The sequence below is a fragment of the Zootoca vivipara genome, chromosome 2 (genome assembly GCF_963506605.1).
Source record: "Zootoca vivipara chromosome 2, rZooViv1.1, whole genome shotgun sequence".
In the NCBI taxonomy this organism is placed as follows: Eukaryota; Metazoa; Chordata; class Lepidosauria; order Squamata; family Lacertidae; genus Zootoca; species Zootoca vivipara.
This window is the reverse complement of record NC_083277.1, coordinates 88,717,764-88,734,780: the sequence shown is the minus strand read 5'-3', so window position 1 is coordinate 88,734,780 and position 17,017 is coordinate 88,717,764. Positions and strand designations below refer to the sequence as shown.

Sequence of the window (17,017 nt, the reverse complement as noted above, 5' to 3'; positions counted from 1 at the left end):
CTCTACCAAATGGGGGGCCAAGCTTGCAGTAAGAAAACCCAGAAGTGTGCACTATACGGGATGACTAAAGAGCTTGTTTATTTAATTGAAGGGCCCAGTAAAAGAATCTGCCCTAGCCTACTGCATAGCTCACAGTCATGCCTTGACAGACAAATGGCCCCACTGCTATGGGATGCCCCCTAACCCCTCTCGTGTATCATCTCATGAGCGCACAAACATCATCCTAAAAGGAAAGAGCAGAAAGATAAAGGCTGTTGTTAGGACTGGTGCACCAGCCACAACTCAAGCCAGCTACTGAACTGACAACATATTGTGAGAAAACCCAGAGGAGCTTGCTCTGCACGAGTTCCCCCATTAGCTCCTCCGCTGAACACACCAGCACTTTTAAAGACTGAAATATAAATAAACAGGAAAGCTGTCATGAGTACTGAGGCCATAGTTAGGTTTATACACCAAATTCTCCCTGAGCTGAAAACATTTCTGCACGTAGGCAAGCGAGCACAGAGCACATGCACTTTCGTAGCAGAACCTTCTCCGATGCCCAATTTTCCTGATTAAAATGCACTATCTGAGCACAATGTATGAGTTTCCTATAAAAAAAATTGCAGAAGTGTATGTCCAACACCTGAAAGTGGATTTCATACCTGGCTGTTCAAGCAAAACTGTTCAGAGTCAGTAGGGCCAAATCTTTCTGTACAACATGTTGTTGCTAGTACAGTGAAATTTTGAATGCACATTCGAGGATTTTAGTTCCATCTACTATTTGAAAAAAACCCAGCAACCACAAAAAATAAAGAGCTGGCATGTTTGAACTCAGGATGTTGTTGCCGTTTTTGGTTTCAGACAATCAACCCACAAGAAACAAATGCCTGAACGGCGACAGAATTTGTGATTTCAGAAGAATTACAGGTTTCTAAATCATCTGTTAGTTTACTTTCTTCACCAATGGATACAAACATTGCCAACTGGGAAGGAGGACCATATGGGTGAGGTAGGTGCCACACAAGGAACACTGGACTTTCCAGGTACTTAGAATGGCATAAGCATTTGCCCAAACGAATGTTGTACAGTGGTACCTTGGTTTGCGACTGCAATCCGTTCCGCGGAGGCGGTCGCTCCCCGAATCGGTCGCTCCCCGAAGGTATGCTTCTGCGCGTGCGCAAAGCACCGATAGAGCGCTGATGTACAGATCGCTTCTGCACGTGTGCGCGCTGCGCATATCACTTCTGCGCATCTGAGCGCCGCGGAACCCGGATGTAAACACTTCCGGGTCTGGGGTGGTCGGAAACCGAAGCGGTCACAAACCAAGGTTTGACTGTACTGAGTAGTGGCCAGCTTTTTACTGACTGTTAGAATAAGGGCAAGCGTCTGGAGCTGCTTAAGCAAGAAAAATCTCTTTCCTAGGCAACAAATGGCTGGGAGAACTCTCCTATGGCTGAAGTTGCATGATTGTAGCAGGAACATCTGGTGCTCTCTGCCATGCTACTTGTAAAATGTCCAGCTATTCTTTCATTGCTTCAAAACAGTTTATGCCAGGGCTTTATTAACTACACTCTTGAGGACTTCTTCACATTCCAAAATAACAATTCCCTAACTATAATATGCTTACTAACACACAAAGTATATTGCCTATATTATACTAAGCAAGATTTCAGTGCAATATGGAGCTACGGTGTTTATTCAAGGACAGCGGCTTTTGTATGGAACATGAGCTGCTATTATTACTATTACTATTTAAATTTATATACTGCCCTATACCCATAGGTCTCGGGGCGGTTCACACAATAAAATCAGAATATAAACCCACAAATGGTTTATGAATGTTCCTTGTCTTTGGGGGAAGGTGTGACGAGCAAGCAGCATTACTTTCTGCTAATTCATACTTTAAGATACGGTACATTAAAGTTTGGAAGATTTTCAGCAAATGGCTCGGATCCCATTTTTGCAGGGTCAGAAACGAAAGGATGATCCCCCAACACCTCAGGCAGGCCAAAATGCATATTTACAATCACTATAGGAACTGAATGATTGCTTGAGGACAGAAGTGTGTTGCTAATGCATAAGAAAAGGCAATTCAGCTTCAAACTTGGTAGCTGATACAGAAACCCTACAGGACTCCTGTAGCTCCTTAAAACATACCGTAATTGCAAACACAATTAGCAGTGAGGTTTGCTTTCTCTCTGACTCCCACACGCCATTTATTATAGCAGAGGTCCCCAACCTTTTTTGGACCTCAGGGCCGGATTTGGAGAATTGCCATAGACAACACAAATAACCCATTTTAACAAAACAAAAAAGAACATGCTGGTGATGCTCAGAACCACTATCACCCTGTCTCTAGACAGGTACCAGTAAGAATGCACATACACCAAAACAAATAATAAGCAGGCAACCTCCAAAGAACCCCCCAAAGTCTGTCCTGCCTCTAGCACAATAAAATCCTCTATTTTTTAAAAAAGTGTTTTAAATATTGGGGAAAGCAGTGGTCCCTGATGGGCACTATGGGTAGGTATCTGATGGCACACTGGGGACTCCAGATCTATACTCTCATCTAGATATTTTGAAATTACCAGGATGCAATTTGTTGTTGCAAATGGAATTAGTAAGCTCCCCACCTCTAAGCATGCAGCTTATTTTGAATCTTGGACACTGATGTTTCAGCTTGTAAGCCTTGGTTATTCTTTGATTAATGAGGCAGATAATCAATTTGTGCATTCCAATATTCAGATAACTCATGGTCTTGGGCTCCAGCTTCCATCAGCCCCAGTCAGCTGATGGGTGGGAAGATGAAGGCTCCCTACCCCAGATGTTCTCCTTACCCATTCTTCATTACAAAAGCAAGCTTTCCTATCACTCCACAGTAATGGCAGGAGGAAGCACACCCACTAACAGTGCCTCTACTACATCCCTATTAAAAGGCCCAAGGGCCTCCCTTATACATGGAGTTGAATTTCAGATATTTTGATAGCATACTTGGAAGTAAAAGAAGATCCTCCGTAATGAAGCAATCAAAGGTTTGGTTTTTTTAAAGACCAAAATTCCAAAGCTAATCAAATTTAATAAAATATCCAACGATTATCATGCATCTGGTCATAACTGGGTGGTCGCAAACAGAAATGACAGAGTGCAAAACTAGATTCTGCAGCCATCAGTTTCATTTTTGCCTGTAGCTGCAAAGGATTATACAGGCAGTACTACTACTACTACTACTACTACTACTACTAATAATAATAATAATAATATCAAAACAAGCTGAAGGTCTTCTTGTCACTTCTGGCTGATAAATATTCACCAAGAAAGCTACTAGATCATTATCACTCTGGAGAATTCATTGTAATACGGGGCTGCTTCAAAGCACAACAAAGCTACAAACTTGAAAAGGGTAAGATATACTGTTGGTTATTATTATGAGTTTACCTATAATAGAACTTAATGGATTTTGCATGAAGCAGTGCTAAGATGTGGCTTTGCAAAGAGCTTGAAAGGAAAAAATGCTGCTTTATTATCAAACATCCTGCATCCTAAGGAGAATGATCAGTCGGTGCTTTGAAACCACAAACATTAAAGAAGGGAAACTGAACAGCTGGAGGAAGGCCACTTGGTCAGATCTGTTCACAGTTCTTCCTCCTAGGATAACAACATCTAATTCAACTATAATGATAACTTTAGCACATACACACACACTGTAACAGCCATAGCTTCTCCATAACCATGGGAAATGTCTTATTTGATCAAGTGCTGATAATAAGTAATGTCTATCATCTTACAAAACTACAATGCCCTGCTGAGAAGGATGACTGTAAAACTAGTTTAGGACTACAGTGTGTAGACACTTCACAGCATGCTACGGTATCTGTGGTCAAATACACATTGGACTTCTCTAAACATGCTGGTATGGTTTGTAATATTCTACTCCCTTCTAGTGACTAAAGTTTTGTAAAAGATGCTGGATTCAATAAGGCTGGCACTGTTAGGGAAACAAAACCGGTTTCCTAGGCATCTGTGGCACCGCAGCTGGTAGTAAAACATGCAGCTACCTTTCTGGCAAACTGAATTTCAAAGTGGTAAAAGTGCTTCTTGTATTGGTACCAGCAACAGGCCAGTGTGAAGTATTGTACAAGTGCAGAATAGCTTTTAGCAGATTGATACAAAGGCTTACAAGTTCCTCACTTGACTGCCCTTGCAAGCTGTAGGCTAACTGTCAACGGTGCCAAAGAACCGACAAAAAGCAACACTAATGCTTATCCATGGTAATTAACTAAAGTTAGTTGCACATAAATCCCAATGAAATCAATGGGTCAAATTAGTAGCAACAAACTTTAGTTCTATAAAGCATGACTACCTTTAATCAGATTGAGTCCAGTGATGCTACAAAAGCCTTCCAAACACCGCTCTGAGAGAGAGGCCATTATTGCGTTCTTTCCCATATTGCCAAATCTTTAAAAACAATTCCTGGCCATTCCACTTTGACACAATAGTACCTGCTTTTCATTTTAAAAAATGTGTATTTTTGCTTTCGAGAAACAGAATACAGGAAAATGTGTCTAACAAAATACTGTATAGACACATTCAGGGTTCATATTAGTTCACGTATATCCATTTTGGAGTATTCACCAGAATCTTTTGAGCTGATAAACTCCAAACATCACATTCAGGTTAACAAGCAGCCCCCAGTTCTTTCAATTTTAAATTCACTGGGTATTTTAGAGGACATGAATACAAACCACATGAATACAACAGCAGAAATGTCTGGAGAAGAAAGTGTAGCAACAGCAGATTGCTTGAGAGAACAGTGAAGTAAGAATACGTTGTGTATTATTCTGAACTAGACACCTGTCTTTGTAACAAAACATGCAAATCCTACACCCAAGGAAAGTATCAAAAATTAAGAAAGCTTATGAAGCAGTTCACAAACAAAAACATACACACCGTTCTGTAAACAATCTCTACAATATACAAATATCCAGGTTTTTGCAACACTCCTAATTGTCCACATCACATGCAAGTGGACTTGGTGCTGATGTCTAATATCTAAAATCACTGATTAATCCAAGGCTCCTCAATTCATCACTTCCCAAATTTTGCATGTGCTTGCTTACTCCTGCCCTTCACCAGTCAATTATGAAGTAGTTAAAAGTACAAATACTATAAAACCTATTAACAGAAACCGCAAAATAGCATAGTATAAGTATCTAATTAACTCACAGCAACTTAAAATAATTAAAAACAACAAAGTGGGCACCAGGAGAGCTTCCTTTAATAGGAATATGTGAATATTCAATATGCGAAGTACATCTTCATTCCACCAGGTTCTCTTATAATATTCCTAGAGCTGGGCTTTTAAGTAACTTTTACATTGTCCTAATTTCAATGTATTTTAATTAGAGAGCTCTTAAAAGTTTAATAAATGTGTCATCCACACGAATACTGCTAATGCCCATAAAAGAACTAAATCAGTTGTATTATTCAAAATAATTAGTTTTTAATTTGCGTGGTTCTTTTATTGTCTATAATTATTCTAAAACATGTTTTTAACCTTCTAATGAATCAATCACAACTGAACTGAAAAATTATCAAGACAATGAACCACAATTTCACAAATTTCCACCTAGCTCCAAGCCCTGTATATTAGGGTCAAGCAGGTTTCAAAAAAATATTACCAACTTCCCAAGAACTACATTCCACAATGGTTAGTTTGGGGTTTTTTTAAGCCACAAATATGTATCATGGTAGTTATTTTGCAACCACTCCAATGTATCTACTAAGGAAATCCTTTGCCTTTTTGTTTGTAAAGTCATCCACCAAAGTAATCCTATCTGCAAAAAGACTTCCATTTGTGCAAAAAAACCTTTCTTTCCCATCTCTCCCTGCATCCCACCCATCAGCTTCAGATGGTTGGGGGAACCCCAGAACTGTTTGGCGAGGCACAGGGAGAGGAAGTCGCATTGCGCAGATGCAAGTTCTTCTGCTAACAGGATGGATTTATTGGATACAGCCTATTATTACAACAAACAGGTAAAGTTCTATACAGTATTTGAAAAAATGTATATAGTTCACTCTCAAAAACATGTCAGTCAGAAATAGCACTGATGTCTATCAGAAGGAAGCCTACTGATTTCATCAACAGTAATACAGCAGATATAAACAGTGGATATGTAAGTATCCTAGAAATTCAAAGCAGATAAACCTATGTGTATTTATAGATACTTCTTCATAAGCCACAAGCTACCGTATTTTTCCATGTATCAGATGAGCTTTTTTGACCCAAAAAAGAGGTTCAAATTTTAGGCTTGTCTTATACACGGGTAGTGCTGAGGGGGGCATCTCCCCCCCACAACCTTTTGGTTCCGCTTGCATCGCAGAAACCACCTATCAGCTCCCCGATTGCCACCAGCGTGATTAATGGCGGTGATCAGGCAGCTGCAGCGTGAACGACTGTGTGCTACGTTCTGTATGGGTGAGTGATTTTCGGGATTTCCCCCCTCCCCAAAAAATTAAGCGGCCAATGGTGAAAATCGCTCACCCACCAGAACGAAGTGCGAGGCTGAGTTTTTAAAGCGGCAAATGGCCGCTTGATTGTTTGGGGGGGGGGGAGATGCCAAAAATCGTTCACCCAAGCCCAAGATTGTAAGCGGCGTGAGCAGTTGTGTGCTGCGTTCTGTCGGGTGAGTGATTTTCAGCATTTCCCCCAAATAATCCTCCCCCAAAACTCAATCCCCTTATTTCCAAATTCTGAGACCCCCAAAATAGGGGGTGTCTTATACAAGGGGGCGTCTTATAGAAAGAAAAATACGGTAACTCAAAACTACTGAAGAAGTGTGCATGCACACGAAAGCTCATATCAAAAGAAAAACTTAGTTGGTCTTTAAGGTGCTACTGAAGGAATTTTTTTATTTTGTTTCGACTCAGACTAACACGGCTATCTACCTGTAACTCAAAACTACCGTATTATTCACACTACTAGGAGAAAGAGTATTGAAACATATCCAATATGTACTATGCAGGATGAGTTTAATTAATTCAATTATATTTGCATAAGTACTTTCTGTTCCTGAAAAAATAATTCAATAAATCTTGCATCACATAAGGCAATGAATCTAACTCTACTTCTGTGTTCTTAAACTAATTTTAAAATGTCTATAGAGAACCCAATAACAACAAGAGGTCACAGTCACTGAACTTTAGAAGGTTGAAGATGGATTCAGACCCAGAAATTAGCTCCATGGGTTCAGAAGTGCTCAGCTGAAAGGAGCACTGAAAACCGCTGAAGTCTGCTCCAGCTTGGATTAAAATTCAAACCAGAGAAAATTTCTTAGTTTATGCCCTAGTTTAAATGGCTGCACCTGACAAAACTGCTCCTGGGGAGCAAAAACCCATTATTTCAGTAGATCACCTTGCCACAAGAATCTCTTTTGACTAATTGGCATTTCAGTAATCCTATTTTGTTATTCCTCCTGAAGAAATGGAACAAAGGCTGACGGTCATTAGGGAAGCACCATTGTGATTTTACTCAACTCCCACATTGGCATGTTATCCTGGTGGAAAAGCAGTGAAAGAAGTATTTACATCGTTTAAAAAACTGTTCTGAATCTAAAGACCTAATTAATCAGAAACAAGTTTCTATTTCTATAGGAACCATAATCACTGACAGAAGTAGTTGTATCCAGCAAAGGTCAGGGTGTCAAAAGATCAGACTAATTACCCAAAGTCTCTTCACTCCCATGCTGCAGGGAAAAAAATTGTCCTCCACCTCGTCTCCCTCCTTGCAGCCTCCTCTTTCCATTTCATTTCCCCCACTTCAGATAACAACCTCATCCTAGTTGCAGGCTTATTCTACTGCCCTCAATGGGCAGCCTCCGCAGTGCTATTAACCTAAGTATGCATGGCTGAGCTCTTCGATACATTCAGGTATCTCTCCCTTGAAATGCATTGCAGAAAATTAATTTGAGAGTACAGCCATTGGAACAAACTATAAAAATGATTACAACATTCATGCTGAAGGGACAAGTTATGCGGAGCAGTAGAATATACTCAAAACAAAAATGTGCAGTTCTTAGGTAGCGGTTAAGTGACACCAATGAATCACTGGGTTAGGGATTTCAAGAGATATTGGCCGTAATTAACACAGTGTTTAAGCCCGGAGGTCCACAGTTCCATTGCCAGCTCACTGCAGGCAAGTGCCCCTTGTTCCTTAAAAGAAGTGGACTGCCAGTAACCTTCTTTTGCACTCCGCACTGCCCAGGGCGGGCACGCTCCCGAGGGGGGCGTGGCACAGAAGGTGCCCTCCCAGGCGCGGGATAGCAGCTCAGGTGCCCAGAGTGGCACGTGCATCCTGCAGCTGGGGGCGGAGTGAGCCACTCACGGGGGCGGAGCAAGCTGCCCAGGGCGGACATTCGGTGTGCCGCCCACCGGCGACTCCCAAGCCTCCCCCAAGCTGTCAAAACAAGGGGGGAAGTGGGGGGTGTAGCCTGCAAAGCATAGACATATTGCTAAACCATAAAAAAGAATTTGCTTTAAAATGATAGAAAGTGCTTAAAAAACAAATCTCATTTTGTTCAACTGCTATTTTAATCAAGACAGAAGATGGTTCAATTTACTTTTCTATTTTCCATTTCTATAGTACCTTTCAAAGGACTACACAAAATATGTGATGTTGGGACTTTCTTAGCTATATAGAATCACAGAATTGTAGAGATGGAAGGAACCCTGAGGATCATCTAGTCCAACCCCCTGCAATGCAGGAATAGGCAGCTGTCCCATACGGGGATCAAACCTGCAACCTTGGCACTTTCGGCACCAAGCTTTAACCAGCAGTCAATGCACCAGTTTTTGCATGTTGACATAGCCTTTTCCATGTTTTCCTTTCAACAGCAGAGAATAACTTGTTATTTCTGTAAGTTTGAATAACTATTTTAACATGTAGACTAAAAAGTCAAAATGAAGTGAATGAGCAGAAGCATTCAGGTTACAAAAGCGATTAAACTCACCAAGGACAGAAGCTTTGCTGTTGGAATGAATAGCAAAATGTGCAGATAAAAGATTAGTGTTAATGTCTGTTTATACAAGAACACTTACAGATAACCTCCGATAAAGAAAAATGTGCTACATAAACATGAGTCATCAATGGGATGAGCAGGACACAAAAGCTGGTGCTCTTGAAGGCTGTGAGTATTGTTTCCAGGGGACTAGAAGGAACAGCATTATTCTTTGGAAAGACCTTGTCTGTACTTACGGTAGGCAACAGCTTTCACAAGATAGTTTGGCCAGCTCATGGGATCGCCAACACAACCCTGGAAGCATGCATGTGCCTGCAGAGTTCCATCCATTCCCACCTCACCACACCCACACCCACACCCTGCCTGTACACAACACCCTTCACTGGCATTAGACAAGGTTTTTTGAGGGGTTTAACAGCTGGGAAGGAGAGTCAACATTCTCCTCCACAGCTGCACATTCAGCAATCACACTTGCATAGCTGCCAAGTCTTCCGTTGAAAAATCCGGGATCAGCAGCGGCGCGGCACCAGAACATGTCTGCACATGCATAGAAGCAACTTCCTGTGCCGGCACTGCCCGATTTCCGGTGCCCAGACATGGGCAGAGCGGCACCCGAAATCGGTTCTGCACATGTCCAGACATGCACAGAAGGAGCCTCCCTGGCAGGTAGGAAATCGGGGGATTTACAGGATTTTTTTCTATTCGGGATAACAATGGGAAACGGATTAAAATCCGGGGGTTTCCCGTGAAAAACGGGAGACTTGGCAGCTATGCACTTGATGTGCAATATTTCTTGGAATACCATCTTCATAAATTTTCCGTAGACTGCTTCTCCTCCACTACCACCCTCAATGGCGTTTTACTAAAAGTAGCAATTCACATACCGTAGTAAAATGTAGCGATGGATGAGATAACCGCCCCACATCTACCCTTGCAAAGATGAAAGATAAGGACTTGAGCCTCCTATCACCAAATTATCGCCATACAGTGGTACCTCGGGTTAAGAACTTAATTCGTTCTGGAGGTCCGTTCTTAACCTGAACTGTTCTTAATCTGAGGTACCACTTTAGCTAATGGGGCCTCCCGCTGCTGCCGCGCCGCCACCACCCGATTTCTGTTCTCATCCTGAAGCAAAGTTCTTAACCCAAGGTATTATTTCTGGGTTAGTGGAGTCTGTAACCTGTAGCGCCTGTAACCCGAGGTACCACTCTATTTCTAAAGAGTGAACAATAATCAAAGGCACCAGTGAAAACAGTAGAAAACAGATGCTCAACAGATATTGCTGGTGACATCCTTGGATAATCAGCTCAGAGAGGAAACAACCAGATATATAGGTTATGTGAGTGTAACATATGTAAGATTCAAGTATGAACTACTGGTAGTTATACAGTGAAGATAACTCTAACCTGCTCGGGGTTCTACAGTCCTATTTGCCCCTTCATCCATAAAGACAAACCGTCCGCCTCCAAAGTCTTCTGTGTAGTCTGAGAGGTAAAGCAATGATGTGTAGTCAAAAGAGCCGTAGGTCACCTAGGAAGAAAAACCACCAAATAAAAGTATCCAGTCCCATAGGGGTTTCTCTGTGCAAGTTTGATGATCTTGGGAGTTACCATCACCACCACTGATTTACTGATTGCCTTTTAACAAGCAGGCAATCTACTCTTATTAAAAGTGTTTAAATTGAGGGGGGGGGAACCCACACAAATCAATTTAAAACAAGACTAAAACCCTTGCAAAACAGACAAAAGTTCTTCTAGGGATATTATACTTAAACAACAACTTAAGGCGGAGAACATCTCAAACTGGTTTGTAATTGTATTTGTAAATAAATAAATATTTGTAAATATCTGTTTCTTGAGAACCAATCTTGTCCAACTCTGTTGGATTGCATCTCTCAGAAGAAATGGATACGACGTATAGCTCTCACACCCCTGTGGAGACATATCTAGAATCTTAGAACTGAGCAGCTATATAGTAGGGTCTCAGATCTAGCCCAATCACTTATGCTATGTGGAATTTTCTGCATCATGCTGGCCTCATGTCAACACCTCAGCCAAACAGAACTAAAATAAACGCAACTAGGAAATGTACCTTCGTATAGCAGATATAGATTCAAAAGGTACCTAATTTTTACTTCCTTTTTCCAATATTTAAAACCAGAAAGTTTCATTTTGTGACATTCCTTTTACAAGTATTGGGATATCAGCAACACTCTTGATTCCCCTGGTCCCCACAAAGAATTTGTGCATTCCTATCCTTTTACTACTTTATCTTTTCAACATTGCTGATTATTCTTTAGATCTGATAAACACTTTCCCTATTTGACAAGCATTTACTAACTGCAACAGAGTGGGCGAACTGTATTTACAATTACTGTTAAAGCAAGCTTGAAATCGTCCTAGAGAAAAAAATCCATTCATTGTGCCATCTGAAACGGCGCCTTTCAAATCCACTGCAACACTTTCCCTATAGGTCATGGTTGGCAACCTCTTATAAAATGCTGTATTATTCAATGTTATCTTCAAATGGATTTCTGAGCAAACAACAGAATGTTTCCCTTAGAAATTGATTTTTACTTCTGCATAGGTCACAGTTTCATATTTCAGATATGAGAGGACCTTTTGAACGTGACTGATGCAATGTAAAATAATGTTTTGTTAATTTGCTAGAGCAGGCATAGGCAAACTCGGCCCTCTAGATGTTTTGGGACTACAACTCCCATCATCCCTAGCTAACAGGACCAGTGATCAGGGATGGTGGGAATTGTAGTCTCAAAACATCTGGAGGGCTGAGTTTGCCTATGCCTGTGCCTACGAAATAAACAAGAACTTTCATTCATGTCAGGATTTGCAATTCTATACCAAAACCCCAAATTCCCTGAGTCCCAACCCTAACCTTAAAAAACAAATACCAGGAAATATATTTAGCATTGCCAAGATACAGTGGCACCTCGCTTTAAGTACACAATTGGTTCCGGAAGTCTGTACTTAACCTGAAGCGTACTTAACCTGAAGCGAACTTTCGCATTGAAAGTAATGGAAAGTGGATTAATCCGTTCCAGACAGGTCCACGGAGTACTTAAACTGAAAGTACTCAAACCGAAGCGTACTTAAACCGAGGTATGACTGTACCACCACACAATTCTGGGAGGGAAACACAGAAGAAATAAGTTCCTCAGGTGAAAATCAAGGGAGATTTGAAAGTCTAACTTGAAAATTCATTGGGGGGGGGGCGCATTCCATGAACCAGCATATGCTTTTTGGGATTACTCTACTATGTTATTTATTTGGTGGAGCAAAGGGACAGACAGTGTGGGGAGGAAAAACAGGAAAAGCAGGAGACACATTTTCTGTCTGTCTAGGGCTCCAACAGATGGAAAAGTGACTCAACAACACGCAGTGAATACATCGTTCAAAAGAAAAAACAACAGAGATCCTTCAGTCACTAAATTTCTGCTGCTAGACTGTCCAACACAACTATTGTGTTAAATAAAGCAGGAATGGGGAACTCTTGGCTCCCCAAAGGTTGTTTGGCTCCAACACACATCAGTCCCAGCAAATTTGGCCAGCCGCTAGGGATAATGGAAGTCATTGTCCCAAAACCATCCAGAGGGCCACAGGTTCACCATCACTGTGTTAAAGTGATGCACCCTGATTAATTTTTCACAACATGAATCGGGGGGGGGGATTCAGGAGAGAAAACCCAGTACCTGTAGAAACAGTTAACTTTTCTAAGGATTTAACACTGCTTAGAAAGCTACTTTTACGCAGTTGTAAAATATAAACCCAATAAAATCACTTTAAAGACAAGGACGTTTATAAACACTGGTGTTATTCAAAGAAGGAGTGGCATTTTGCAAATACTAAATCCGGGTGCATGTTCTGTACACAAGCGTACATGCCTAAGTTTCGAGATTTCTTGTAGCTGTAATTTATTTTCCTGGAAGTTCTTACATAAGTACAAAACAGTTTGACTGTTGGCCTGTTATCTTTCAGTTTCTGTTTTGGCCCTTTTGCTTGCTTGTTTTTACAACTACAGCCACAGACGACCAAGTATGGTAAGCCTTAAGTGCTCATGCATTACACAAATTTACAGTCCCCACCATACAGAAATGTAAAAAGCTAAAAAGTTTTTTTTTCAATCTTACTGCTAATGGAGGACAAAGAGTTTAAAATGTTGGAATCCATGTGATACAGCAATCTGAGTCTATCTAGTAGATTCTCATTTGGAAGGATTATGAAAATACAGCAGAATGTATGAAACAAACCAGACAAGCAAGACCAATGAGGGCAGGAATCTGATTGGGACAAGGAACACTTGGGTTCAAATCTCTGATAAAGAATTAATTTGCTAAATTTATCAACTGGAAAATGGAATTAACAATGTGATCCTATACACATTTATTCGGGAGTTAAACTCAGTGAGAGTTATTTCTATGTAAACATACTTGAAACTGAAGCATTAATCACAATAACTTGCTGTAGTAATACAGTAATTACTGTTCTAGTGTCTACATTTACTAAGACAATTGCACACTATAATTAAAGAACAGATATGAAGGGTTGTTGGGAGCAGAAGAAGGGGAAAACCCCACTTACCTTATCAATATGTGGGTGCCAGTATTCATCATGAGATGTTTTTGCTTCTGAGTTGTTTATTCTAGAGAAGAAGGTTGGCTTCGTCAAATACATGGAAGAGGAGCTGATACCAAAAGTGAGAGCTATTTTTTGTTGGATTCTCTGCCTCACATCACTGCAAAGGAGAAAACAGCCTCTTAAGTGACTAGGATGCTGTACGATGGCACAGGACCAAACAGTATTTTCTCTCTATAATAATGCTTAAGCATTTATACAGTGTTTTCAAAGTGCTTCACGTACATATTCTCAGGAATCCTTTAAAAAAAAAACCTGTGTGATGCAGTCCACTAATATTATGTATTGCAAATGGTGAGCTGAGAGTGTGTGGCCTGCATAAAGTCACCTAGTGAGTCCTCAGCAGAGGCAAGATCAGAATCGGACTTCCTAGAATCATAGAATCATTTAAAAAAAAACCTGTGTGATGCAGTCCACTAATATTATGTATTGCAAATGGTGAGCTGAGAGTGTGTGGCCTGCATAAAGTCACCTAGTGAGTCCTCAGCAGAGGCAAGATCAGAATCGGACTTCCTAGAATCATAGAATCATAGAAACGTAGAGTTGGAAGAGACCACAAGGGCCATCCAGTCCAACACCCTGCCGAGCAGGAAACACCATCAAAGCATTCTTGACATATGCCTGTCAAGCCTCTGCTTAAAGACCTCCAAAGAAGGAGACTCCACCACACTCCTTGGTAGCAAATTCCACTGTCGAACAGCTCTTACTGTCAGGAACTCTTTCCTGATCAGTACTCAGCCATCAAACGACATCGTTGTCTATACTGACTTATGAGGACTCCTGAGAAAAGTGAAGCTGAGTCCTGCAACAAGATATTGCAGTGTATCCTCACTACTATCTGACTAGGTTGCCCCAGCCACTCTGGGCAGGTTCCAACACATACAAAAACATAATAAAACATTAAACATTAAAAACTTCCCTATACACGGCTGCCTTCAGATGTCTTCTAAAGGTTGTATATTTACTTATCTCCCTGACTTCTGATGGAAGGGCGCTCCACAGTGATTGCTGACCTGCTCTCAGCTATGCTACAGAACCACCACTCTATGACCAAACAGTGATACTACAAATTCCAGCCCACCCAGCATCAGGTGACACAAGGAACCAACAGGCTCCCATCTGGCCCTAACAAAGTGGCAGACTCTGGCTGAGATCCTCTGACTGAGCAACTCATCACTCAGGAATAGACTAAGCTGCTTTTCCAGCTGCATTGTCACTTGCTCGGCCACCTTTGGAAATATTCTCTGGCCTTTCCGACCTGATTGCAAGTGTGCCAGTTCATCTGTGTGCCTACATTTATTCATTCTGCACTGGATAAGAGATTCATTCAAAATAGGTAGAGAGGTTGCTCTATATTAGAGAGCTCAGGATGCAGAAAGGATACCGCTTCCTAATGCCTATTACTGGGATAACATTAGATTCAGCAGATCAAAGGGAAGATGAAGAATATACTGACTTTTAATAGACTTAAGCCCAGCAAGGCTCTGAACCTGGTTATCTGGCGAGCTGCCTCTTCACTGGAAAAAAAGATAAGCAAAAATGCTGCTTCTGACTGTCCTAAATTTCCATCAGTGAGAAGTTTAGAAGCAAACAGCTAGTGCAGTAGACCCACATATTTGCACATGCACAGCTTGCTATACCTGCTGTACAGGTACCCTGACGTAATGACCTTCAGAAAAGTTTAAGGCTCGTCTTATCGAGCTGGCTTATGCTGGTACTGCTTGGCTTGCATATTTTTTTGGAGCAAGACAGAAAGACTTCTAGAAGATATTTTGGGCCAGCATACCTGGTGGGAATAACAGGACCCAGCAGGAACTATGGCCAGCTTCCAAGCTGCACATGAGTTATTATAGTAATACGGTTTCCATCTGTCACCAAAATGCCACTTTCCTATTTCTTAGGTCTACCAGCCAAGGAAAATGGAAGTTCATTCAGAAGGAAAGCTATTTTTACACCCAAGCAAATCAGTTTTTTTTAAGTCTCAGGTCTTTTATTTCAATAAGTGTTGCAGCTCATTTTGAAATCTTGCTGGGTGACGCCAGCTTCCGTGCACACTGTCTATCTCTGAAAAATCAATCCAGCCATTCAAGTAGACAATAAGCCTCTTCTGCTGCTGTTCCTTTGAGCTGTCATTCTGCAGACCCATCCACCAGCTGTATTGTATTGAGAACTCCTTTAAGAATTTATCCTGTGCTCTATGCAAGAATACTTCTCATTATATCTTTAATGAAATGGCACTCCTTAATGCAAACCATTTTCATCTGATATGATAAAAATGTATTTAACACCAACCCACGATTCTGTTGTTATGATTTTTCCGGCTATTCAAAGTATAAACCTTTTATTGCATCAGATATACTAAAATGTAGCTTCTGATAATGTAAAAAGAAAAAAGCATGTGCTGCAAGCAAAGGTGGTATTCAACAACATTTTACTCAGAGTAGTCTCATTAAAATTAAGGTATCTAATAGCATTGTGTTCATTTATTTCAATGGATCTACTCTGAATAAAACTTAGCTGAGTAACACCCTAATAATTACATTGAATTCATTAAAGTGGTTGGTTTTAAACCAAAAGCATCCCTCCTACTTACGTGAAGCTGCCCAGTACCATAACCAGTCCAAGCATTACCCACCAAGAGAGAAGTCTAGCTATATTTCATCACCACAAGCAGATACTCTTTTAACAGAGTTTAAAATACACAATCACTAGTTCAGAATGACAGCACCACTTCACTGCCAAAGAATGTCCGGAATGCTCAGCAGTGCTGCTTCTTAATGAGCCCTCTACAAGGTGTTATTTTTGTGATTTTTTTCTCTCAAAGTCCTTCATAGCTTAACACAAGTAAGCCATGATGAAGGGTATGCTTAGCATAAACTTTAAGGTATGCGAGACACTGGGAGAAAAGTGTTGCCATTGGGAAAAGAAGATTCAGCAGAGAAAGCCTGCAGGTTTTCTCTGGCAGACAAACATTTTCCCTGCTACACAGTCTAGATCAGGCATAGGCAAACTCGGCCCTCCAGATGTTTTGGGACTACAACTCCCACCATCCCTAGCTAACAGGACCAGTGGTCAAGAATGGTAGCTTTGCTTCTGTTAAGTACCACACCACCACCACAAAATACACAAGTGCCATGAAACACAAAGGCAGAGATCCAAGCAGGATAACTAGAATGAGAAGAGACAGTGGCTGTCTACAGTAAACAGGGAGGTCTGGTGAAGATAGGTTTCTGGCTTCCTGCTAACCACAGCAATTTAACTGGGAACTAGCCTAGGAAACCTCTGCTATGTCATCCGCCCTCACCCCCCCCCCTCTCTCAGGAATAAAACTGCCACGCTCCCACTTCAGTATGAAAGATCATGAATAGT

At 41.1% G+C, this 17,017-nt stretch overlaps 1 protein-coding gene across 2 annotated transcripts in view; it reads right to left on the bottom strand.

The window, feature by feature from the left end:
- Nucleotides 1-17,017, bottom strand: part of OGFOD3 (2-oxoglutarate and iron dependent oxygenase domain containing 3) — a 39,754-nt gene that overhangs the window by 1,385 nt on the left and 21,352 nt on the right. Inside the window, exons 7-8 of one of the 2 annotated variants that reach the window (XM_035104597.2) lie at nucleotides 13,595-13,748; nucleotides 10,403-10,526 (exon numbers count right to left, since the gene is read on the bottom strand). In XM_035104597.2, the coding sequence (XP_034960488.1) occupies nucleotides 10,403-10,526; nucleotides 13,595-13,748 (278 nt within the window). Of the gene's footprint in view, nucleotides 1-10,402; nucleotides 12,140-13,594; nucleotides 13,749-17,017 lie in introns of those variants that run through there. The other variant, XM_060271824.1, reaches the window with a different exon arrangement.